Source organism: Rutilus rutilus, assembly GCF_951802725.1.
Source record: "Rutilus rutilus genome assembly, chromosome: 12".
NCBI lineage: Eukaryota > Metazoa > Chordata > Actinopteri > Cypriniformes > Leuciscidae > Rutilus > Rutilus rutilus.
The window spans coordinates 3,576,967-3,603,204 of NC_140217.1; the positions used below are offsets into that span (position 1 = coordinate 3,576,967).

General features: G+C 37.7%; 2 protein-coding genes across 19 annotated transcripts in view; one reads left to right on the plus strand and one right to left on the minus strand.

Moving 5' to 3' along the window:
* Positions 1-2,248: 2,248 nt before the first annotated feature.
* med8 (mediator complex subunit 8) lies at positions 2,249-5,821 on the minus strand. The gene is made up of 7 exons (XM_084425188.1): positions 5,679-5,821; positions 5,320-5,441; positions 5,101-5,245; positions 4,863-5,003; positions 2,812-2,899; positions 2,501-2,737; positions 2,249-2,417 (listed from the first exon to the last, which is right to left on the minus strand). Exons 1-7 carry the CDS (start codon positions 5,682-5,684, stop codon positions 2,347-2,349), a joined length of 810 nt encoding a protein of 269 aa, XP_084281314.1. The 5' UTR covers positions 5,685-5,821; the 3' UTR covers positions 2,249-2,346.
* Positions 5,822-6,227: 406 nt separating this feature from the next.
* szt2 (SZT2 subunit of KICSTOR complex) overlaps positions 6,228-26,238 on the plus strand; it is a 115,090-nt gene continuing 95,079 nt past the window's right edge. For 11 of the 18 annotated variants that reach the window (XM_084425166.1, XM_084425182.1, XM_084425176.1 and 8 more), the window contains exons 1-19: positions 6,228-6,355; positions 7,809-7,934; positions 8,793-8,966; positions 10,022-10,192; positions 10,282-10,404; positions 12,057-12,216; positions 13,063-13,169; positions 13,735-13,969; positions 15,564-15,734; positions 16,874-17,105; positions 17,210-17,339; positions 18,147-18,292; positions 20,048-20,200; positions 20,842-20,956; positions 21,066-21,271; positions 22,144-22,380; positions 22,472-22,550; positions 22,642-22,730; positions 24,803-24,971. In XM_084425166.1, the coding sequence (XP_084281292.1) occupies positions 6,332-6,355; positions 7,809-7,934; positions 8,793-8,966; positions 10,022-10,192; positions 10,282-10,404; positions 12,057-12,216; positions 13,063-13,169; positions 13,735-13,969; positions 15,564-15,734; positions 16,874-17,105; positions 17,210-17,339; positions 18,147-18,292; positions 20,048-20,200; positions 20,842-20,956; positions 21,066-21,271; positions 22,144-22,380; positions 22,472-22,550; positions 22,642-22,730; positions 24,803-24,971 (2,847 nt within the window). In that variant the 5' untranslated portion in view covers positions 6,228-6,331. The remainder of the gene's footprint in view (positions 6,356-7,808; positions 7,935-8,792; positions 8,967-10,021; positions 10,193-10,281; positions 10,405-12,056; positions 12,217-13,062; positions 13,170-13,734; positions 13,970-15,563; positions 15,735-16,873; positions 17,106-17,209; positions 17,340-18,146; positions 18,293-20,047; positions 20,201-20,841; positions 20,957-21,065; positions 21,272-22,143; positions 22,381-22,471; positions 22,551-22,641; positions 22,731-24,802; positions 24,972-26,238) is intronic. The other 7 variants (XM_084425178.1, XM_084425173.1, XM_084425174.1 and 4 more) reach the window with 1 other exon arrangement.

Here is a 26,238-nt window from a genome sequence, read left to right on the forward strand (position 1 = left end):
AATTTGCTCTCCGGTTGCAACTGATGAAATAATAATGATGTATTAAAAAAGGGTGCATCATGATGAAATAAAAAGGAGACCTTTTTTAATTGCTATATGACTGATTATTTTGACCGTTTTCTATTATAGTTGTGAATATTTCCAGATCTGTCTGAATTGGTGGGCAAAAGCATGAAACTCAAAGCGAGTTCGTTCTCGGCGATTATTTCCTCTTATGTATTCATTAACACCCACGAAACACAAAAGGGAACTGGAATTTTATACCTAATTTATGTGCAAATTTAGGAATGTGATTAAATTTGGGAGTCCTCTGAGAAGATTGATGTTTCACCCAGCGATGTTCCTGATGTGCTAATTGGCTCGAAGAATTCAAAAGGGCCCCAAAGCGCTTTCATTTTCACTTTTAGATTTACCATTAAACACCCCCGCGATGTGAGGTGATACTGAAGGTGTGTGATGTCATGGGATCAGCGCTGGTTGGCAGGTTTATCACAGGCTGATGGTAAGTTAATAGAGGGTTAAAGTGCCCCTATTGTGCTTTTTTGAATATTCCCTTTCATGCAGTGTGTAACCTAGTCGTTTGTGAATGTAAAAGGTCTGCAAAATTGAAAAGATAATAATAATAATAATAGATTTATTCATAACGCACTTTTCATTCCGAAGAATCTCAAAGTGCTACACAGGAGAACGACAGTAACTACAAAATAATAAAAACAATCAGCACATAAAAGCCTTTCTAAATAAAAAAGTCTTCAGTTCTGCTTTGAAAGATCTACGTGCATGACAAAAAAAAAAGTTATAAAGTTAGTGATTCTGAACTGCTGAAACGAGTCGTCAGTAATTCCAGTCTCACTTCCTGATGATCCTAGGTTAGGAACAAATTTGCATAATTCCAGCCTGTGGTCTTGATTGGCTGAACAGCGTCTCTTTGCCCCGCCCTCAAACACTGTAGTTTATCTGAGACTGGAAGAGTTTGTGTTGTTCATGTCGAGAAGGCGCTGTTTTCTGCGCTGCAAATCCACTTTAACGCACTTCCACAGGACGAGGACTCCAGATGGAATTGATGCGGAAAAACCGACACCATCGTTCGTATCTGAGTATCAATCGCTGAGGAAAGCAAATTCAGATATGGGAATTGGGGTTTCGTTTCTGACACACGCTGTAAGCGGCCGACCAATCACAACAGACCAATCATCCATCTGACCAATCAGAGAAGAGTAGCACTCGGGGAGGAGGAGTTTAAAGAGACTTATGAATCTTCTAACGAACCATTTTGTGTTGTATATTATGAGAAATGTAAGTGTTTTTGACCATGGATGCATGTAAACCTGTTGTAGGAGACTTTAACTTAGACTGTTGGAGGAACCATTAAATTAGCGTAATAGGGGTACTTTAAAAGGAAAATACTTCCCCCCCTAGTCCTAAAGTGTATGATATTTATTGATGGAGCAACACAATGTGTGAAAATAAATGATAAAAGAAACTTTGATGATCATGTATTTTTTAAGGTACAAAAAATACCATGGTACTACAATGGTACCAAGCTAGAATGAAACGAATAACAGTGCACACTAATCATAACACTGTTATCTCCAAAATGAGGAACATACAGTTGAAATTGTAAAAGAAAGCTCCTAGGTCAACACTCTAAACTTACAGCTTTAAATCATTATATAAGCTAATTTAATTATTCATTATGAAACAAAAATCACTACTGGTCAATAGTTTGGGGTAAATTTTTTTTTGTAAAATTATATTCAAATTTAAATGTTTATAATGTAATTTATTCCTGTGATCAAAGCTGAATTTTCATCATCATTACTCCAGTCTTCAGTGTCACATGATCCTTCAGAAATCATTCTAATATGATGATTTGATGCTCAAGAAACATTATTATCAATGTTGAAAGCAGTTGTGCTGCTTCATATTTTTGTGGAAACTGTGATATGTGACTTTTTTCAGGATTCTTTGATTCAAAAGAACAGCATTTATTTGAAATAGACATTTTTGCAATATGATAAATGTCTTTAATGTCATTTTTTAAAATCAATTTATTATTTACTGAATAAAAGTATTTATTTTTTAATAAAAAAAATCTTCCTGGTCCTAAACTTTTGAAAGGTTACTTGGCACTTCAGACTCGATTGTATTTCACAGACATTTTAAAAAAGCCAAGACTGCCACCTAGTGACTAAAACAGACCACTACGTCATCCTCAATCCTGATCGTGATGAGATTAGACACTAGATTAATTCAACAAACATGTTTATTGAAAATGCACAAAACAAATGAGCTTTTTATGTCTCACAACATCGTATCACAAAATGCAGCATTGACGCATGAAACTCATCGGTTATAAGGATGCATGGATGCAGACGCAGACTTGATGTTAGTCTTGATATTGCTGGGCATTTTACCTGTTAAAACAGAACATTTAATTAGCATGATAAATACTGATTTGAAGCCTAAATGTGATTGTGAATGTGATTTAATGTGGTACCAGGTTGTCCGGGCTGCTGTTGGGTGACCTGTCCGCCCATGCCGGTCTGATGACCCGAGGCTCCGGCGACCGTGACCTGATGTAGCGTGGGGCCCGCTGACATCATCGGCTGTCCGGGGTGACCCGGGGCCACGGGTCCAGGTGGTCTGCATTTCGACAGACCCTTCCCGAACCCCACCGCTGCCACCAGTGCATTAGTGTCGGCCGGATTGAAGGACGGCTTGTTCTGTCTTAAAGCTGAATAGAAGCATCCATTTTTAACACCTGAAACACTGGCAAATATAAAACTAGGAGCGACGGTTGATGTTTACCTGATGTTTCAGAGTCTCTGTCGTCACGAGGATTATTCAGCTTTTCCAAAAGATTTGAGCAAAGTTTATTCAGTGTTTGGATCTGTTTCTAAAAAGAAACCAGAAAAAAATAATAATTCAACAACCAACCTTTATACAGTTGAATCCCCCGGTTTCACAGACGAGGATTGAGCCTATAGTCATGAAGCAAGCCGAGCTGTTTTAACCGATCGCAACCTGCACTGATGCATCTTAAAATATTCCAGTGCCATTGATTTGTCTCAAGATGCATAAGAGTAATGTTTATACTAAGACACATTTATAAAAGCTACTTTAAATGTCCTAATTAAACTAAAGCCTAATCCTTGCTCAATCTAAGCCTGTGTGTGACAGCAGGCCAGCATGTGTTCACAGTGGTTTAAAGGTCCGTTTGCAGGGAAAACTCTCGTGGTCTTTGGTGCTTTTAGACCCAAAAAAACTGTAAAAAGTAAAAAGCTTTTACTTCATAAAAAAGTAGACACTTGGTGGACTTGCTATATGAACACAAATTATCTTCAACAAAAATAAAAACTAGTAAATAGAGATATTTTTAGGGGTACAATCTACAAATTATATACATATACAGTACCAGTCAAAAGTTTGGAAACATTACTATTTTTAATGTTTTTGAAAGAAGTCTCTTATGCTCATCAAGCCTGCAGTTAAAAAAAAAACAAAAAAAAAAAAAAACAGTAATATTATGAAATATTATTACAATTTAAAATAATGGTTCACTTTTTAAATATATTTTAAAATGCAATTTATTTTTGTGATGCAAAGCTGAATTTTCATCAGCAAGTACTCCAGTCTTTGGTGTCTTATGATCCTTCAGAAATCATTCTAATATGCTGATTTGATACTCAGTTATTATCAATGATGGAAACAGTTGTGCTGTTTAATATATTTTTTTGGAATACTTTTTTCAGGATTCATTGATGAGTAAAACATTAACAGCATTTATTCATAAAAACAGCATTTATTCAAAATAAAAACATTTCTAACAATATAAATCGTTACCATCACCTTTTATCAATTTAACGCATCCTTGTTGAATTAAAGTACTAATTTCTTTAAAAAAAAAAATAGTTATTGTTCCCAAACTTTTGAACGGTAGTGTATATTGTTACAAAAGATTTCTATTCTAAATAAATACAGTTCTTTTAAACTTTTTATTCATCAAATAATCCTGAAAAAAAGTATCTCAGGTTATAAAAAAAAATATTAAGCAGCACAACTGTTTCCAACATTGATCATAAATCATCATATTAGAATGATTTCTGAAGGATCATAAGACACCAAAGACTGGAGTACTTGCTGATGAAAATTCAGCTTTGCATCACAAAAATAAATGACATTTTAAAGTATATTAAAAAAGAGAACCATTTTAAATTGTAATAATATTTCATAATATTACTGTTTTTTGTTTTGTTTTAACTGCAGGCTTGATGAGCATAAGAGACTTCTTTCAAAAACATTAAAAATAGTAACATTTCCAAACTTTTGACTGGTACTGTATATATTTACTTTGTTTTAGCTGATTTGTAGAGTGTTGCCATATTGTATATGTGTATGATTTGTATATTTGCCATATTTTTTGTAATAATATAAATTAATAATATAAAAATATATAAAAAGGGTTATATATAAATTTGATCTTAAACACAGAATCACTGTATTAATTGGAGATATTACACTTTTTATAATATTTGCATTATTTTATGTAGAAAAGTATCATGTGCATATTTTAGAGGTGGATATTGTCTAGTTCCATGAAATCCCTCAAACATATAAAATATCACGGAAAATTAAGTACTTTATTTCTTTATTCATTGTCTTCTGTCTGCTTTGACCGCAGAGGATCACAAGTGTATCAGAGGAATATCAGAGGGTTAAACAAGCTCCGTTTAGTCTGAGCATCTGGGCCATCAGATTTGAGTTTAAAAGGATGTAGACGTCTTGCTAGGAGGTTTCTAAAGTGTTCTGAATGTTCGCTCAGGTGTTGCTTTGTCAAGCAGGATGAGTTACGTGCTCACCTGGGCTACTTCAGGTCCTATCCGGGCCGCTTCGGCGCTCAGGTGTTTCTCCTGTTCCTCGACCTCCGGGTCAGGCTTCGTCCTGAGGTGATCTGGCACGATCTCATGGCTGAACACAGGCACTCGCTGCTCTGTCAGTTTCTGAGAAGAAACAAAAGGTTGCATCTTAACATTAAAAGGCCTGTTTTTACGGGTTATGGTGTCATCATAACCTGGGTGACTTAGTGAGAGCGCTCACCGCCAGCTCTTCATCTCGATCAGGAGACAGCAGCAGAGGGATGATGACCTGTGACCTATAGGATGGGGTCTTCTCATTTCTCAACAGCTTGTTGATGGTGTTCAGCTGCCCAGACAAAAGGGCGAAATTATCCAGCACGGAGGGCCTGAATCCAAAACATCAGCGTCAACATAGTGGAAATGTGGAGTTTATTAGGAAAGATGTGTAGTTGTTACTCACCACGTGAGCCTCTCATACTCATTTTCCAGTTTATAAATGAAACTCTGCAGGGAACCTTTGAGATGAGCCACTCGAGTGACCAGAGACTCCACAGACGCCTCTAGCTGCTTCTCCTCCCGCTGCTATTGAAATAAAACACCAACAGATCATCCTTCAGCTCTTATAAAACACAAATACAACAACAACCGTTTCACGCGTTTTTCTGTCTGGAGTCTCGACAGTTAGCATGCCAGCAAACTGCAAAAAGGCATCTTCTCGCAAACGATCTGCGTGCTAGTGTCATTATTTATAATTATGTTTTTCGAAATGCCAAACAGCTGCAAAAATGGACATAAAGTGAGAATGTTTTATCAGTTTACCTGCATTTTACAGCGACAAGCGCAACGACACAATTGAGCGGAAGTAAACAAACCCCCGCAACAGTAATAAGAGTCCGGTTGTCAAAGAGCCCGAAAGAATGGTTCCTTATTCTCTAATAAATAGTTAAAATTAGCAATCAATTCAATCAAAGTGGCACGGTGATAATATCATTGGTAGAATTCTTTTTTTTTTTTTTTTTTTTTAAATACCTCTGGTTGAATTACCATTTATATTATCACCGTAGTGAGTGAAAAGTGGCATTTACACATTTGTATTTTAAGTATACTGTAATGTACATTCATACCATAGACTTTTCACTCAAATTGGTATGGGGATAATATAATTGGTAATGCAACCAGGATAATTTAAATAAATAATAATTGAATTCTACTAATGATATTATCACCATACCAATTTTACCAAAGCTGAATTTGCACATTTGTATCTTAAGTATACTGTAATGTACATTCATACACAAATACAATTTTCTCTACACACAGGATCATGTGTATGGTCATGCATGAGGGCTTTTATTGTAAATTGTGGAACCGGAAGTGAAGCAGCTGCAGCCAGACGAGCTGCAGTTTACAGATTTTGACACAAACCCTGTAAACTCGCTCAAAAACAACCCGCCAGTAATGCGAAGCACGGCATGGCAGACAGACAGGACAATGAGGTAAATTAAGCTCTTACTTTGACTGAGTTTGTTTGTTTTGTTCAGTTCCACTTCGGAAATTGTTTACAGGTTAGGCAACAGAGCAAATAAACAGAACACGTTTATTTTAGAATACATTTGAGACTTTTATTCTGTTATTCTTACACTGAATGCCCTTTTCTGCAATAATTGTTTTTAACTGTTTTTAATTTTAAATAAGAGATATTTGCAAAGAGGCAGAGGTTGGGAATAAATTCGATTAATGCAGTTCTGTCATGTGTCTGCAGCCACTCCCTCAGACTACACAACAACAACAACAACAACAACAGCATGCTGTTCGTGTAGATCATATGCATAATGGTATTAAATGTGGACACACTGCATGTATTTATCGCTGTTCATCAAATTTAGCTGAAGCTTTTTAAAATGATCCAGCAGTAGATGCAGTTTGTGGGACAACAACTGCAGCAAGTGTCTCTCAGAACTGGACCTGTCAAAACACAAACTAATCAGACACTCAGACTACGAAGACCTTTCTGGTTTCCTTTACTTTTGTATGATAAACAGTTTTGGTTCTTTGTTTGGTCGCCACTTTGATGACCAAAGTGAAATTTGGAATGCTAGTTTTATTCTTCTCTTTACTGTTTCTGAGAGGATTCAGGGTATTTTTTTGCCCACTGTAATTTATTTTTATTTTTGAGGGCATTTTTTGAATTTTATAATGGCATATTTTAACCTCATGAAAACATTGTTTATCGGCGTTGTGCTGTCTATTTATGTCGAATGCTTCACTTGAATCAATTCATGTAAATGAACCACTTTATAATAACTAAGCAACACTTTAAGAGTGACAGGTAATACAGGTATCTAGATATAATCATAACCAGATACAAATATATATTAAATGTTAAATTAGATGTTAGTTTTACACCATGCCCACTCATTTTAAATGTCTGGGGTAATTTTGTCACTTTCTTTAATATCTGACCTGACTTTTAATTAAACTTTGCACTCAAACTGTTGTTGTTTAGATTACTAATGATATTGTTATTAAATTATAAAAAGTTAATGGTTTCAGACTTTTGGACCCAATTGTACTATATACATATATATATAGTTTATATATTACATATACAAGATTCTCTCCAGCCTGTGTATTTATGAACTTGCTTTAGGGCCTTTATTTTGAATTTGTGAACTGGAAACAGACACAAAAAACCAGAGGTTTTCACTATGTCTCCACATTTAAAATATCTGGGGAATTTTTGGTGTATTTGCTGGTTAACTTCTGTATGTGATACTGTAGTTAGATGGCTAACATTTACTGTACCGCATAACACATTCAACATCATGAGGATCATTATTGCCTTCATATCTTTCTAAAAGCAGCTCGTCTCTCATTTCAGAAGCCAATGACTTGGCAGTTTTTTGAGATGACATTTTGCTCCTATAATAACTGTTTTTCTGTGTGGAGGTGGAGGAGGCTGAGCAGGTGTACCTGCTGATGAAAGAGGAGTACAGGATCTCACGCAACGTGCGTCTCTCCTGGTTCCTCAGCCGTCTCAATCAGGTCGTTCGGCCCAGTCCACAGTCTGAGCTGGTAAGAGACAGACTGGGATTATTTAGTGGTCGACTGATGGCTTTCCAATGGAGAAAAGGGTGACTGATAGGTGATTTCATTCTGATACACTATCGTTCAAAAGTTTGGGGTTAGTAAGTGTTTTTGAAGTCTCTTTTGCTCACCAAGCCTTCATTTATTTGATCAAAAATAAAACCGGTAATATTCTGAAATATTACCATTTAAAATTGCTGTTTTCTTTTTGAATAAATCTTAAAATGTAATTAATTCCTGATGCCAACGCTGAATTTTCAGCATCATTACTCCTGTCATCAGTGTCATATGATCCTTCAGAAATGTAATGTCTTCTTCTTATCAATGTTGAAAACATTTGTGCTGCTTCATATTTTTGTGAAAGAATGAAGAATGAAAGAACAGTGTTTATTTGAAACTTTTGCAAAATTATAAATGTCTTTTCTGCCACTTTTGACCAATTTAACATGTCCTTGCTGAATAAAAACATTAATTTCTTTAAAAAAAAACGTACTGACCCCAAACGTTTAAATTGTAGTGTACGTTTAATGATGGAAAATGAAATTGCCAAAGTCATTAAATGAAATGAACACTTATTTGGTACAATATATACTAGCTGATAACAATAACCTCAAAATGGTCAAATATCAGCCTATTAATCTTACTTTAATAAATTCTGTTTTTATTATCATTCCATGCATGTCTCAGGCCTTCCTTCTATACCTTTAAAAAGCAAACAATAGCTTTCACCCAGATCAGTTCAGATCTTCATGGATCACATGACATTGTATCCCATCATACACACCCTGTGAGAATCTGTGTGTGTGTGTGTGTGTGTCTGGTCATGTTTGTGTTGCATCTCCTCAGCTGAAGTCAGAGAATGAGCTGGATGTTTTGAGCATCATCCCGAAAGGATGGCAGTCCGATTCTCCTCCCTCGTCCTGCTCGTGTCTGCTGGTCCCCTCCACACGCGTGACCTTCCTGGCTCGCAGGTACCGCTTCATCATCGAGCTGGACCTGAGCCCGTCTACTGGGATCGTGGTAAGAAATCGTCACCATCACATTCAGTGGCTTGTTTAAAGTGGAATCAACTCTTTTAAAGCTATGATATGTAAAACAAATTTCGCCACTAGGGGTCGCTAACCTCTTACAATAACAAATGCGTAGGTTGATGACGCATAAGCGGAATTATGGAACTTGTCGTGATGCCGATGGATCTAATAATGTTTATGGATGAGTGAATACATTGATGTTTTTAACATGACTGTGGTATGAATGAAGCAGGGCACGACTGCTAATGAGAGACAGATATCAGCGCCACACGCGAGTCCCGCGGATATAAAGGAATTAGAATGAATTCTACCGAACTACACGCAAATGCTGAATTAATACTCACACAGGGCAGTTTATTAGACGAATGAAACTTGTGAGGTAACGCAGCACTGTTTCACTTGGTCTACACTATCACACTAAACTGCATTTGAGTGTGTTGAAAGTAATATATGTTATTCTGTGTGTTAGTTTATCTGTATGAGACTAGCAGTAAGCTAGATCAACATTAGAATAACATACTGATCATATTCTAACATTTCATCATGTTGAGCTATATAACATTGATTAGTTTTATGTACATTTGCTCACCTCTACATTTGCGCGTCTCTGTCAAGTCGAAGTTAGCCGCGGACGCTAGCTCTCGGCATCTCGAAAACGCCACGCCGATATTGATCCTCGTTTTAGTTCTCCTTTTGTCCCAAAGTCTGCTTGCCGTGGTCCATAATGTTTGAACGAAACAACAACAGCGTGAGCGCGCCGCTAGACGTAACGCAGTTGTCCACATCCGTCGCCATGGTTACTATGGCAGTACGAGCGGAAACCAGGGATAACGCGGATATTACGTCATTGACAGGCGACAAGTGAACAGGGACGAGCCGTTATTTAAAATTGGGATTTCTCTGAAATTAAAAATCTTTGGGAACTTTTGGGATATTGTAAGTACTCAACTGCAGGAAATACATCACACTGTGCAAGTGATTTTTGGATATTTTATTACATATTGTACCTTTAAGAGTGCGGTGTCGTATGTCGCTTGTCTTCAGGATGACAGCACAGGAGAGATGATCTTTGACGAAGTCTTCCATGCTCTGTCTCGGTGCCTGATTGGTCTGGCAAAACCCTTTAAAGTCCCAGGAACGGATCACCTGTTCCAGCCAGAGATCTTCATCACTATTCTGGCGTATTCCTCCATCATTGGCCTTAGTTCTCATCAGGTCTGGATTGCGGGTCATTGTGAATCTATAAATGCACATTAGTTGAACGCGTTTTCTGACCGGTTATATGCCGTGATTCTGCCCATCAGGTGTTGGTTCAGGGCTGTCAGCTGGACCGTATGGATTTGGAGCAGTTCTTGCATCAGATCTATCAGCAGCTGAGAGCCGTGGAAAGCAGCATCGCTGACGTCCTACAGCAGCAGCACAATCAGGCAAGAGCGCTTGTGGATTTTATACAGCCATGCAGTAAGCAGCAAGAGGCCACATCGCAGTGCATTACAGCAATTTTACCAAAGTTAAATGCAGGGCCTAAAATGAACACTAACCAAGTGCCAAATGCGAGTAAAAATCGGTGTATGAAACGGTGTCACTCACCAGTTGGCCGGTAACATTTTTATGAGTTCTAACAATGCATAAAAGTGAACAAACGTGAACGACCGTTAGGACAGTTGACGGGCCAGCGCTGCATTGTCACGAAGGTTTAAGCCTTGACAATTTAAACATTCAAGCGCAAGAAGACGCCAAAGGGAGCTCATTTCCTTCAGAAAGCTGCGTTCACTTACTAGCCTGAGCTCTCTTTTACGTCTTCTTGAGTGGACAAATTCACACAAAACTGTCAAAAATAACGAGTATCCTAGTAAACATAGTTGGTTATGTGTTAAGTGAATGTAAACAGTTGAGAAAGTTAACGCGTGTGTATCAGTATCAGTATATTAGATTCGTGCATTCGCTCTTAAAGTGACAGCGACCTGATATTCCTGCTGCTGACTGTTTTAATGTTAATCAAACAACAAAAGACAAAGAAAAAATCACTTTCTGCTCTTGACTGAATAACTTTTGTAACTTTAATAAGGAATAATAAATAAGGATGTCTAATTTATGCAATGAAGACTATGCAGTTACTTTACATTTGCTTACTTTATTAAATACCTGTACATAAACCTGAGAAGCTCTGTTTATTTCATTTGTATCTTTGTTATATTGTATTTATTTGTAATTTGATTATTAGACTGTTTACTTGTCTTTAATAATGTTTTTAAATTTCTATTAGTTAGTTAGGCTAGTAGTTTTAGCTGTGGTATCAAAATTGGAATAGAGAATTGTGAAAGTCATTACTGCCTTTTTTTTCATGGCTGGTAAAAATATTTATTTTCTTTTGCATGTGTGGCAAAAACTTAGTTTTAGGCCCTGGTTAAATGTTATTTATTGGTATGAAACAAAACTTACCATCGGTAAAATCACTGAAAAATCACATTGCTTGTGTAAAACAAGTGTAATATGATAAAATGCACCATTGTTCATTGTGCTAATTTTGCATAACCTCTCATATGTTGTTGCTTAATTAGTGTTCATGTGTAATTTTACAGCGTCTTATCATACACTACTATTCAAAAGTTTGGGGTTAGTGAGTTTTTTTTATTTTTTTATTAATACATATATTCATTAAGGAGGCATTAAATTAATCAAATGTGACAGTAAAGACATATAGATGTTACAAAAGATTTCTAATTCAAATATTTTCTTTTGAACTTTCTGTCCATCAAAAAATCATGAAAAAAAAAAACTTTATTAGTTTACTAATGTGTTTACATACACATTAGTGATGATGCTGAAAATGTATTTGATCACAGGAATACATTACATTTTAACATATATTCACATAGAAAACAGTTCTTTTAAATTGTAATAATATTTCACAATAGTCTTTATTTTTGCTCAAATAAATGGTCTTACATTCAACGTTCTTACCGACCCCAAACTTTTGAACAGTAGTGGGTGTGTGTGTTTGTAATAAGATATGAATTTGTTACATTAGAGATTAGACACTTTAAGTCTAAAAAACATCTCTCTGTATGTCCTTCAGTTCAATGGATCTGTTTATCAGTCCTTCTCCAATGAGGCTGTGGAGGAACCGTCTCCGAGGAAGCCGGGGGTTTCAATGGTGACGGCAGACGTGGGGCTGGTCAGCATGGTGAGGCAGGGGATTCTGGCGCTGCAACTTCTGCCTCCAAACTCTGGTGCAGGTCAGTGTCTCTATCCTGTTCCACACATGATGTTGAAATCCAGTGAGCATCACATTTAGGGTGTGTTCACACTTGGCATGTTTAGTTGGATTGAAACGAACTCTGGTGCGATTGCTCTGTTAGTGCGTTTTATTTGAATAAGTGTGAACGCTGCCATCCGAACCAAACAAGCGGACCAAGACACTGAAAAGATGAGTCTTCAAACAATCTCTGGTGCGGTTCGACTGAAATATGAACTCAACATGGACCGAAGACATGTAAACGGACCAAAAACAGGACATTATGTTACAAAATGTGCCCCTAAAAAGGACAGAATGCTCAATCATACCTGTTTTTTCTAGTCATAGTCGCAATGTTGTCCATCACAGTTCAGGACAGGCATCAGAACCGCGTCTCCTCGCAGCAGATCTGTGTGTGTGTGTGTGTGTGTGTGTGTGTGTGTGTGTGTGACAGAGGGATTCCTGCCGCTGTTTTGACTCCTTTACACATTTTATAAGCTCTTCACGAGCAAATTTAGCCCAGAACACAGCATTGTTCTGGATGTTCGGTAATGTGAATGCTGAGCGGAACAGGACTAAATTATATATTTTTTTGGTCCGGACCAAACGAACCAAGCGAACTGAACTACAAGTTTGAACCAGTACAAAGCATTTATTTTACATGTATTCATTAGTTTTAATCAGTGCACCCAGAAACAAAATGAGTTATACTATGAATGATTTTAAAGACGTCATTTACCCATGGCTAAATGACACGTAAGAACGAAACAAAAGGTGGTCGGCTGCTGAGTGGGCAGTATGAATGGTAATGCATGAAGTACAATTAATCTTTTGTGTTGTCCTGCAGGTATAATAATCATCACAGATGGAGTGACGAGCGTTCCTGATGTAGCTGTGTGTGAAACTCTGCTGAACCAGCTGAGAAGTGGAACCATCGCCTGTTCCTTTGTTCAAGTACTGCTCAGATCCATTTTGACATGTTCATGTTCATTGACTGCCACAAATATATTAAAGCTCTTTACATTTCCATTCAAAGAAAAGTTTGAGGTCGGTATGATTTAAAAAAAAAGTTTCTTCTGCTCATCAGGGCTGTCATTTTTTTATCAATACAGAAAAAACTGTAATAAGTTAAATATTATTACAATTTAAAATAAGTGGTTTCTATGTGATTATATTTTGAAGTGTAATTTTTATCTGTGATTCAATGCTGAGTTTTGTCACATGATCTGTCAGAAATCATTATAATATGCTGATTTGCTGCTCAAACATTTATGTGAGTTCAAAAAACAGCATTTAATTGATATAGAAATATTTTGTAATATTATAAATGTCTTTACTGTCACTTTTCATCAATTTATTGTGTCCTTGCTGAATAAAAATATTAATTTCTTTAAAAAAACAAAACGTACTGACCCCAACCTTTTGAACAATATTGTAAATGCAGTAGATTTCGTTTGACTGTGTAGCTGGTCTGTTATAAAGCATAACATTCCCTTGTGTTCTCCTGTGTTTCCCTCAGGTGGGCGGCGCGTACTCCTACGACTGTAGCTTTGGCTACATCCCCAACGTGGAGCTGATGAAGTTCATCTCCATGGCAACCTTTGGCTCCTATCTGTCCATGTGTCCCGAGTCCGACTCGACCGGCGTCGAGATGAACACTTACCACCGCTCCTTCCTCACATACTCCTTCCTGAGGACCGGCGAGTCCATGAACCCAGAGTACTACTGCTGTAAGCTCAACTCAGGCTTAAAGGGTTAGTTCACCCCAAAAATTAAAATTCTGTCAGTAATTACTCACCCCTCATGTTGTTTCAACCCCGTAAGACTTTCGTTCATCTTCGGAACACAAATTAAGATATTTTTGATGAAATCTGAGAGCTGTCTCACTCCTCCATAGGCTGCTAAGTAATCAATATCTGCCATCCCAGAAAAGTTAGTAAAGACATCGTTAAATTAGTCCAAGTGACTACAGTGGCTCAACCTTAAGTTCATCAAGCGACGAGAATACTTTTTGTGCGCAAAAAAAACAAAAATAACGACTTTATTCAACTATTCATTTTCATGAACGTAGGTTCACTATTGGCCGACGCTGGTCATGTGTGTGATGCTGGTCAATAGTGAGCCTACGTTCTGACGTACAACCCAGAAGCGCAGCGCTGTTACACTACGTGAACTCACTCAGACCCACACTGAAGAAAATAAAGAGTTGAATAAAATCGTTATTTTAGAATTTTTGACAGAATTTTCATTTTTGGGTGAACTAACCCTTAAAAAGAGTATTAAGAGTATTTCATTGTTTTAGCATTTCAAACTGTCCATGGTTTTTCTTGAAATATGAGCCTGCAGTATCTTTAAAATAGGAAATATACTATAGCCAAAAATGGCCAAAAATGATGTCCGGCCTAGGAAAATTTATTATTTGAAATTATTATAAATGTGTTAAACCTTTTCATAGCATATTGTGTAGTTGTGCTTGGAGTCAATTGTTTTACTTGTGATTACGCAATGAAATTGTGCCAACATAATTTTTGGCCAGGCTGTCATGCAAAGAAATTTTGAACACATGCAAAAACAAGAGAGAACCAAAAAAATATTAATAACTGATTATGCTGTAGTCAATGCATGCTGTGAACTTTTTGTTTTTCTATGCATTTTTTTGCATAGTAAAAGAAAACCTGTAGCTGTAGTTTGCCTTTTTTGCCAAATCATTTTGTCAGATAAATACCTTAACCAAGTTTAGTGTTTTGTGCTTCCCTCGTATTTAAAATATTTAAAAAAGTATTTTAGTTATCAGGCAAAATGAGATCTGAGAACCGCAGAGAAGGAAGGAAAGCATTCAGAGATGTTTGAGCGCTTGAATATTTCTAAGAGAGGATTGCTCTGTCCACTTAAAACACTCTGTTATTTCACCATACATCATCAGATAGCAAAGCAATCAATAACAGAGCTCTCAGTGCTCGATATCTCTACCCTGTCTGTGAACTTTCAGTTCTGCCTCACAATTAAGCAAAATTACATTCACATTACAATCACATTAGAGGCGATTTCATAAATGCTCATGAGATTTGGTCAAAAGTTAGTCAAATGATTTTCAGTCGGTCATCTGCTTATTTCCTTTTGCAATGTTTAAAGATGCTGAGTCATTTTTTAAATGAACCATGTGACTGCATGGAACTGCACTTGATTTTACTTTCACTTATAAAAAGTCTAGATACACCTAGGATTTGATTGGCTTTGATATATGATATACAAATTGATATATATTACATATACACACACACACACACACACACATTAGGCTGCATACAGCACTGTAATGACTGACATGTGTCATCCCTGTGTTTCTAGTCTCCCAGCACAGGCTCTTTAATGAACACCTGGTGTCAGCCAGTGGAAACCCCGCCTTAGTGATGCGCAGGAAGAAACACACCGAGAAGGAAGTGCATGCTGATTTGATCAGTGTGTTGTCTATCAGACTGAGAGAGGGATACACCATCCGAGAGATTAACATCACTAAAGGTACTTTAACCTCATAAGGTGTGGTATTGAGTGTTGAAATATACTTGTATAATGATCTTATGCAAATTACGTATTTTATGTGTTTAAAGGGTAAAGTACGTAAAAAAAAAATTATGATAAAATACACCCTCTTAACCTATAGAAGGTATGTATTGACGTTACATGGGAAAAGACATTTATCTTCAGGTACAAAAGTGCAAGACAAAATTCGCTGTGTTTAGACCTTCAAAGATTAAACAATCATGAACAGATCATGAATTACTCAGCCTCAAATAGTTGTGGCGTGTCATGTAAACAAATGCTACTGGTGCAGATCAATAGATGGGTTTATTATAAAGGCTGAATCGGTTTATACTACTCAGTTGATTACTCATGACGCATAGCAGCACAGCTAAAAGTATTCCTAATATGTTGGACCTTTTATTGAAAGTAGCCTAATTTTACCTGTTGAGACATGCCTTCACAAGTACCCGAAGGAGCTTCATCATATAAGGGCGAATAAAAATATGCTTTATTTTTTGTAATTCCGCTTGGTGCCACTAGTGTCACAGAAACTACATACTTCACCTTTAAAAGGTGCATTGTGTTATATTTAGGAGGATCTGTTGACAGAAACGCAATATCATAGACATAACTATGTTTTCAGTGGTGTATAAAGACCTTACATAATGAACCGTTATATTTTTATTATCTTAGAATGAGCCATTTCTATCTACATACACCGTGGGTCCCCTTACATTGAAATGCGCCGCCATGTTCATACATTGGCCCTAAACGGACAAATGCGTTTCATCACTATGTTGTTCTTCGTGCAAAGAAGCTAGCTAAAGTCAGTGAATAAAACACTGACACAGTGATGAACAAGTAACAATAATATTTGCAATAACATATCGTTTTACTGAATAATTAAGTAAACATAATTTCTTAATTTATCTTTGTAAAGAAACCTCATTGCTTAACTGGCTACTCTCTGCTGTCTCAGACAACGACATCACTTCTTGTCGTCCACCGTAACTTCTGTTGGTTGCAATTCGCAACCTCACCACTAGATGCCGCTAAAATTGCACCTTTAATGCAGCCTTGAAATAGGTAATTGGGATTTCTCAATAATTATGTAATCATCTAATCATCTCTATAAGGAGGAAGTCAGTTGGAGTTGAAGCTGGTCCTCCTCTGGAAGCATAACATGCGCATCGAGTACCTTGCCGTGGCGTCCTGGCCCCTGGATCCAATCAAACGCACCACCTGGGTGGAGGTGACCATGGAGGGCAGTTATGACATCCTCCATGACATCAGCTGCACCATGCGGAAACCAATCACAAGCCCCTACCGGACGTCTGTCATCCGTCGCTTCTGGAACACTCTGCAGAGGTCAGATTTCTGTTTTAAACTGCAGAAGGAAGATTTTAGATACTTTGCTGTCAGGTTTAGTTTGATGTCATAAAGTAATGCCGTATGTCGTTTGTTCTCAACAGCATAAATCAGACAGACCAGATGTTAGTGCACCTGCAGTCCTTTAATTCTATCCCAGAACATTACACCATCCCCGAAAGCACAAAAAATGGTGTTCCTCTGTTTTACATCCCACCTGGATCGACCACACCGGTGAGTGAGCACAAAATCATCGTATCAGAATGATTTCTGAAGGATCATGTGACACTGAAGACTGGAGTAATTATACTAAAAATTCAGCCTTTTATCACAGGAATAAATTACATTTTAACATATATTCACATAGAAAATACTGCTTTTAAATTGTAATAATGTTTCTCAATATTACTATTTTGGTGATATTAAAGGGGTGGTATAATGTCCTTTTCACAAGATGTAAAATAAGTCTCTGATGTCCCCAGAGTGTGTATGTGAAGTTTTAGCTCAAAATACCCCACAGATATTTTTATATAGCATGTTAAAAGTGTCACTTTTTGAGGGTGAGCAAAAATGCACTGTTTTTGTGTCTGTCCCTTTAAATGCAAATGAGCTGCTGCTCCCGGCACAGAGGGCGGAGCTACAACAGCTTGTGTCCTGAAATTTTCAAAAACCATTTTGTTTATGTTTAAATTTATGTTGCTGATGTGCAGTTAACTATCTTCTAGTCATTGATTAGCATATTCTGTCATGATAATCTCTAAATCGTGTTCCTGGGGGCGGGGTTTATGTAAATTTTAGTGTTGGTGATGTCACTAACCCGGGAGGAATGTCGTGTAGTTCCTACCAGCCGTTTGTTGTAGTCCTTAAAAAGCAATTTCTTTAAAATAAAATATCTCCCTTTGCTTTGAACTTTGAACGCCGTGACTTTGCAGGTGTTGTTTATGCTCAAACAGCAACATTACACACTAACTAAAGTTAGAAAAGTGAAATCATAATCAACCACCCCTTCAACATGCTAACCACAATCCTGCTCTCCATCAGGTCCTTTCCCTCCAGCACAGTGGCTCTAAAGACTCCAGCCAATCGCAGTTTGCCTCTTACTGGAAGCCAATCCTGTCCATGGACGCTAACTTCTGGCAGCGCTGGCTGCACATGCACCGCATCGCTATCATTCTGGAACATGACATGTGAGTGAACACAGCCTGGACCGATCAGCGGTCAATATAGTTTCGCCCTGTTAATGTTGGGAATGAATGTTACTCCAAAAGATTTAACTTGAGTTGGTGTGAAAAGAGAAATACCTGGTTTGGAAATACTGCTCCTTATAAAAAGTCAAAACTGACCTTTTTTTCTTACTACACGTCTTATTGCGAACAATTCATTGGTGCGTGTTAGTCCCTTCCCTTTACCTCTGTACAGATAAAATGTTGTCAAATAATTCCGGTTCGCATGAACACACTGAAGCAAAGTGTGATATTAATAAAAATGAAGTTAATTCAGCCAGCGCTCATACCTTTGTTTACATCCTGTTTTCGGTGGAAGGCCATAGTAATCGATTGTCGAGTTCACGCGCATAGGTTTAGTACCTATGATCACGCGCGTGAACTCGACAATCGATTACTATGGCCTTCCACCGAAAACAGGATGTAAACAAAGGTATGAGCGCTGGCTGAATTAACTTCATTTTTATTAATATCTCTAACATCTACTGCAGTCAGATCCACTCGTGTTCACTCGGAAGGAATCACTCACATTTTCTGTGCACTTGTAATGACACTTAAAGGATGTTAAGAGGCTAAAAAGCAGGCTTACTACTTGCCCCATTGAAGTCAATAGGGTGCAAATTTTAAAAATAGAATAACTCGGTGTAGGCAACACCGATTTTTGTCGTTGTTCTCTGTATTGACAGCACTCCAAATGTACAAAAAAATGAGCTCAATGTTAAAATTGACCGGAGTTCTCCTTTAAGACCAGACGGGTAGTTTGTTGAGGTCAGTTTGTAAAGAAAGACTACATGCCTGTGCACATGCCTGTCAAATGCACACACCTATAGACCTTATGTAGCCCCGCCCCTTTTCAGCGCTGCGCTCGTTGTCTTTTGACTTCCGGTCTGTATTTTCACAGCGATCTTGCGTATTAATGAATGAACGGTTCGTTTTAAAATCTTCCCGGTCTACTGACATTTGTTAAGACATCTACTTTAAACATTACAATCCTCATGATAACTTTCGTTAACTTTACATTAATTAAATCCACTTCAAAAGCTAATTACTGCTGGACAGCAATGCCATAGAAATATACAGAGCGACCGCAAAAACGGAAGTTCAAAGACAATATTCTAAAGATGGCGTCACCCTCGTTTCTCTGGCGCATAAGGTCTGTAGACTAAACACGTAATACGCATGTGCACGCCGTCTGCATTTTCACATATTCGCGTTTTTGAAGTTTGCGCAGAGATGATAACTTAAAAAATAAAATAATAATTATTCAACGGCTGCACCTTGGAACCTATTTCAAGGTTTGCGTTCTCGAGCCACCAGACACTGTTGCTGTGCGGATGAGCGGGTCGGAGCGCGTTAAGGGTTTTCTGCTAAGTTAATAACTAATGATCTTTGCAACGGAAGTGAATCAGTCAAAACTAACTTTCGCTGGACAATAACTTTATTCCAGAGCTGCTGTAAAGCCCAAACAATCTCTGATACTTTAATTTTCTATTATCACTGTAAAGCTGCTTTGAAACAATCTATATTGTTAAAAGCGCTATATAGATGAAGGTGACTTGACTTGGCTAGTCTGAAGAGAAATTACTGAAATGTCTTTCCTTTTTTATCTGACACCAAGTTGAGTTGGTATAAAAAGACTTGGTTTGGAGGTACAGGTAGTGCTCCATAAAAAAGTCAGTGTTTAATAAATCCCTCTTTGCTTTATGTCTCTCTGTTCAGCCCAGTCCCGAAGCATGTGCACAACGCTGGCAGTAATGGTCGATTCAGTACCGTCCAGTGTCGGATCTCTCACTCTGCGCTCACCTCGCTGCTCAGGGACTGGAGCAGTTTCGTCCTGGTGGAGGGATACTCATACGTCAAACTTATTTACAGGTACATGCACAGTTCTTTTGCCAGATTTACAGAGCAGTGTTTTAAAGGTGCAGTCTGTAAGAACGACAGCTAGTGGTCGAAATAGGTACTGCAGTCCAAATTCAAAATATCGCAAATCGCGTTTTAATATGATCTCGTTCATAGAGATTTTTAGATGGATACTGAGGCTTTTTAGGTTGGGTAGAATCTGCGATCTCTGACCCAGTTTGTTTGCTGGCTGCAATACATTTACATTCATGCATTTGGCAGACGCTTTTATCCGAAGCGACTTACCATTTCAAGGTACACATTTACATTCTTAACAATTCTTGCTTTCCTCGGGAATCAAACCCATGACCTTGGCGTTTGAGCTACAGGAAAGCCAAATACGCTGTGTTTCCTGCTAACTGGCATCCCGGGGTGTCGAAATACTATTGGGTGAACTGGCAGTGGGCGGAGTCACACAGACCAAAACAAAAACAGACATTCCAACACAAAACACACATTTCAAAGTAAAATAACTGGCTGTAGAAGTGTTTTTCAGAGGAACGAGTATGCGAACTTGGCATGTTTCCTCAATATCTGCAAACATATGGTATTTTTATGCTTTAGTCGAGTGAAAAAGTTACATACAGCACCTTTAACAAGCATTATTCCCACAGTGCCTCTGAGCTGCCGCCCGTCTCCTTCTATCTGGTGCGTCTGATCTCTAAAGCTCCCTGCATGGTGCTGCGATTGGGCTTCCCGATAGGAACTCTTGCACACACCAGGAACAAGGTGAGGCGGCTTTTTTCACACTAGAGTTCAGTTCATTTGATGTGAAAACTGCTTTCAGAACAGAACAGCACAAGAGAACGAGTGTTTGTCGCTCTGACTCTGTTTGTAGATTGTGGATGAACTTCGAGAGCAGATCCTGCGGCTGCGCTTCCCTCATCGAGTCCAGAATAAGGAGGCCACACCAAAGACCAAGCGGAAGATTCTGGGTAACGCTTCACCCTCCAAGTCTCCGCCTCTTCCGGTGCCCAAACCGGCGCTCTCTGACCGGCCGTGTGTGGTGGTGCTCAACAAACCTCTTGAAAAACTACTGATCAGGTCAGTGACGTAAACATAAAACTATTATCAATCTCATTTCTGTTATCTTGATGAAGTTTTTAGTGTGTACATAAAGTTATGACAGTGCTACAGTCAACTTAACGTCTAAATTGACCTTATTTTCGAATGGCTTTTCTTTTTGGCTCACACCAAGCCCTTTTATTTTATAAAATAAACCCTTTTTTTTTACTTTTTTTAGCTTAACTCCTACAGGTTTAATGATCAATTACTGATTGATTAACTGGATTAAATTCCAAAGATTCATGCTTTTCTCATTGAATATTCTGTTTTACACCAAAATGTCACATTATATAAGTACAATGGTTTGCGAACATGTAGACTTCAATCAGTGTTATTTAATTATTATTGTTATATATACTATTATAGTATTTATTATTTTTATGTTTTCTGTTTCCAATTTAACTGCAGTTTGTTTCAGTAATTTTGTCATATGCTTTTAGAATTTTTATTAGTTTTTTTTTTTTTAATATATTTGAATTTAAGTCTATTTTATATAGCATGTTAAAAGTGTCACTTTTTGAGGGTGAGAAAAAAAGCACTGTTTTTGTGTCTGTCCCTTTAAATGCAAATGAGCTGCTGCTCCCGGCACAGAGGGCGGAGCTTGTGTCCTGAAATGTTCAAAAACTTCTTTTTTTTTACTTCACCGTATACTTTATTTCAGTTACTTGCCAAGGCAACATTTATAATTTTAAGTTTTTCATCAAATTTTTATATTTAATTTAATTTTAACTTTTTCAGTGAACAAAAATAATTTTTAATAGTTTTAGTTTTACAGTTACAACATTGACTTCAGTTGGGGCCCAAATCTGGCCCCTGACCTTGTTCTGACCTCTACTGACGTCCTGCTACAGGTACGAGAAACTTCCGTCAGATTTCCGCACCCCTTTTATCCTAAACATGGAGCCGTTCGCCCAGCCGGCCATCATGGGCGCCCCTCTCAGCATGGCTGCCAGCAGGACGGCCTCCTCCACCGTGGCGTCACTCTCCCGGTACTTCCTTCACCAGCGCTGGGTTTGGGCCGTGCAGAACGGGCCGGGAACCGCTGTATCGCTGCATGCAGTCGCTCATATCCTCTCCATGCTCTCTGAGTGAGTCTGAAACAGAAATTACCTGCAACAAGCAACTTTGGATAATATCATCTACAAAATTACTTATTGCTACTTGATGCTGTTTGCACAGTATTCGTCTGTCTGAAGGCTTCCATTTTGCTGCCAGCGGGGAGGGTATCGTCAACATGGTGACAGAGCTGCCAATGCAGGTGAAGAATAAACACTCTCTGCTAGTATATCCCAGTTGTAGCATTTTGTTGGTGATGCATCGCTAACTTTCTGCCACTGCTGTGTATGTAGAGTCTTCCAGCTGATTTGGACGGAGAAAAACACACCTGCATAGTCCAGTACATCCTATTTCCGCCTCATTACACTTCTACCAAGGACAGGTAATGCCTGTGACTACCAGAACTTGAGTTTCTGTCCACTGCTACATCCTTAACCCTTTAAAGCCTGAAATATTAAATGATAGTCAGTGATAGTGATAGTGATAGTCATAGTCAAACTGAATAGTTTATTAAACCATTACACAAAATATTTTACTTTTTACCATGGTCTATCTGAATACTCGATTCTGATTGGCTGAAAGGTGTTCAATAAAACTGTTCAATGCACAGGTAGTTCCAAGTCAGTTTAATCCCTGTTCTACATTAATGCGCTGTTTTCATTGAAGCGCACACACGCATATGTCACTTGGAGATCGTGCTGAGCACACACACAGAAACATTCAGGAGCACAGAAGCTTATCAACGCTGGCCTTCAACTTTTATTAATAAATCGCTTATAAATAATTTAATTAAAAATCTCTCAGCAACGAGGGGGTTATATCACTGGTTTTGAAGTAATTAAATAATTTTTTAATTAATTAAACTAACCGTATTATATTCAATATTTGATAATTAATTCAAATAAATCATATAATTTATTCATTGAAATAAATGTAATCTTATGCACTACTTTATATCTGTGTCTGATTCAAAACGAGGAGAATGCTAGATCTAAAGCCCCGTTCACACTGCCAGCGACTTTGTCGCTGTATGTCGCTAGTCTCTGTACTGTGAAGTCGCTTGTGGGCGTTGGTAAAGTGCTGTCGCTCTAATGTGACTGGTAGACTGCACGTCTGGCCATATCTATACAAAATACCATCACAAGTCATATATACAACTATATCATTTTAATCTGACTAGGAGTTAGGCTCAAAAGAAACAGCAAGCTGTTGGGAGAGTGTTTTTATATTGCCACAGCAGTGTTCAGTGGATTAAACCATTTAGCCTACTGGATTAACGATCGACAAATCAAAATTACAACACTCGAACTAAATGTGTGAATTAAACTCACTGAGACTGTCGACAGTTTCTTTTCCATGCATCATTTTATTATATCCATGTTTGTGGTTAGTTACTTACAGTCAAATCATATAAAACAGTGAAATCGCCCTCGAACTCTTCTGTCTTGCCTGCACTTGAGACGGTGACGTGAGCAGAGCTCCACTGAAAGGCTTCTTTCCTATTGGTTGTCGCTCGCGAAAATCGCTTCTCATTTGCATAAAGTTGAAATTTCTGAACTTTTGTCGCGCGTCTCGTGTCGCTTGACACGCCCACATTCTGTCGCCAACGGTCACTGTCGCTCGTGTCGCCGGAAGTCGCCAGCGCTCCATTGAAATGAATGGGATCATGTCGCTTTGTCGCTGCGTGTCGCTGGCAGTGTGAACGGGGCTTAAAAAGCCGTGACTGACGAATATATTTTATACCCTTTCCATCAAATATTGTTATTGATAAACCTCAATGACAGCTTTATGTTGTCAGTGCTGGCAAATGACCATGCTATAAGCGGGATAATCCACGGCTACTCGGCTAGCTGTGGATTAAATGATTACTTACACAACTTTACACTAAAAAGTGTAAAAAGTATGGATAATCAAGTAAACCTGAGTTGCATCAGTCCAGTAAATGAAACAGTTATTTTAACGTTTAGTTCAAATCATCAAAGATTTCACAGCAAAAATTAATGTGAACCATGACCTGAGGGACGTTTTGGACTATCATATATAGGATAAACTGTCAATCAGAAGACAGAAGTCATGTAGTAGATTGTTTACAGCAGGATTTCCAGCTAAGTTTTGATCATGTTGATAATTTAGACCCTTAGAAATGTACATATCAAATATGATACAGTAGGCTTTATAGGGTTAAATGGCTTCAGCTGAATATTTCCTATGCTTTAATGATCTAGAATAGATGTTTGTAAGGCTCAGCGCACAGTATAAGACAGAAACCAATTACACTGCGCACATTTAAATGTTGTCTATGTTGTTGGTGCTCATTTCACACAGCTAATCACATGCTAGGTGCATCAATTACAAGTCAATTAAAAGACCAGAAGAGTACAGTTGGCTTTTTTTGTGGCAGAATAGTCTTGAAGTGGGCATTTGGTTTAACTCTTGTCGCCGTCGTGCCCGCAGTTTCTCCACAGATGATGACAATGATACTGAAGTGGAGGCCATAGATGTGGACACAGAGCTGAGTCTGGTGACGGAGTGCTGGGTCGAGCCTCAGAGTGGATCCGTCTGCAGTTCACAGGACCAGCAACGACACTTTCACAGCCTCACTTACCAGGAGATTCCTCAGGCTGTTAGTACCCAGCAGCACCACATCCTCACATCCACTTACACATCAAATGCCATTGAAAAATAAACCACAATAATACATGCTAGAGCTGCACGATTAATCGCGATCCCGATTCAAACACCCACATAGTCTTATTCCTAAATGACAATGACTCAGATCTGTCTATTAAACCTCTGACAAGTGCAATCACAGCGTACTCTCAAATCTGTTTGCTATTTCTCTCTTACAATATGTTAAATTATCACAGAAGTAATGGGATAAAAAACTCTGTCTACGGAAGCGATCAAAATAGAGTGAATCACCTTTTAAAAGTAACTTGGCGCTTCAAACGATTGTATCGATTACATCGTTACACCAGTAGGTGGCGACAAGTTACTGTTATGAATTTATTTGCCATTGAATCATTCATTCAAGAGATTCGTTCAAAAAATGCTGATTCATCCAGTAATGAAACAAGTGAAGTCATTGAATGATTCATTCAGAACCAATTTTTTTTTTTTTTATTATCCATTTTAATTAATTAAACATTTTTAAATAGACTAGCAATGGACATTTTGTCAGAACCTCTTGTAAATTACATGTTTTTTTGTTTAATTGTCTGTTTAGAGTCGTGGGAGAATCGTGATCTCTGTTTGAAACAAAAAAAATCCTCACTCACAATTTATCCAGAATCGTGCAGCTCTAATAAATGCCTAGTAATTGTACCTATTTGACAAAATTCTGGAACTTGCCAGTGATCAATAATATTAATTTTAATATTAGTTTTATTTTTGGATCATTGAGATACTATTATAGTTTTTATTAATATTTTGCTTTAATTTAGTTTCTTTTTTAACTTTATTATTATTTTTAAATGTCTATGTAGTTTTTATTAATTTGTATTTCAGCTTTAGTTATTTTAGTACATCAAGTTAAACTAAATGAAAATGAGACTGAAATAAAGTTACAGTATATTATAACCTTTTTTTATGGTTTTAGTTTTAGTTAGCTATAATTACCCCTGACACGAGCAGTCATAAATTGGCAGTGACAAAGCTTTTTAAGTTCTATAATCTATTTCTGAGTGAACTTTTCAGTGAATATACAGTAAAATAAGGTGGCATTGGATAGTAAAAACTGATATTTTCTTAAATTTCTTAAATCCGCTCCACTACAGCGAGACGGAGATGTTAAGAAAGAGAATAAAAGTGAACAAAATCAAAAGCTTTTAAAATTAAAATGGCACCAAAAGGTAAACAATGCAATGGTAATGTATGTATTATATACATTT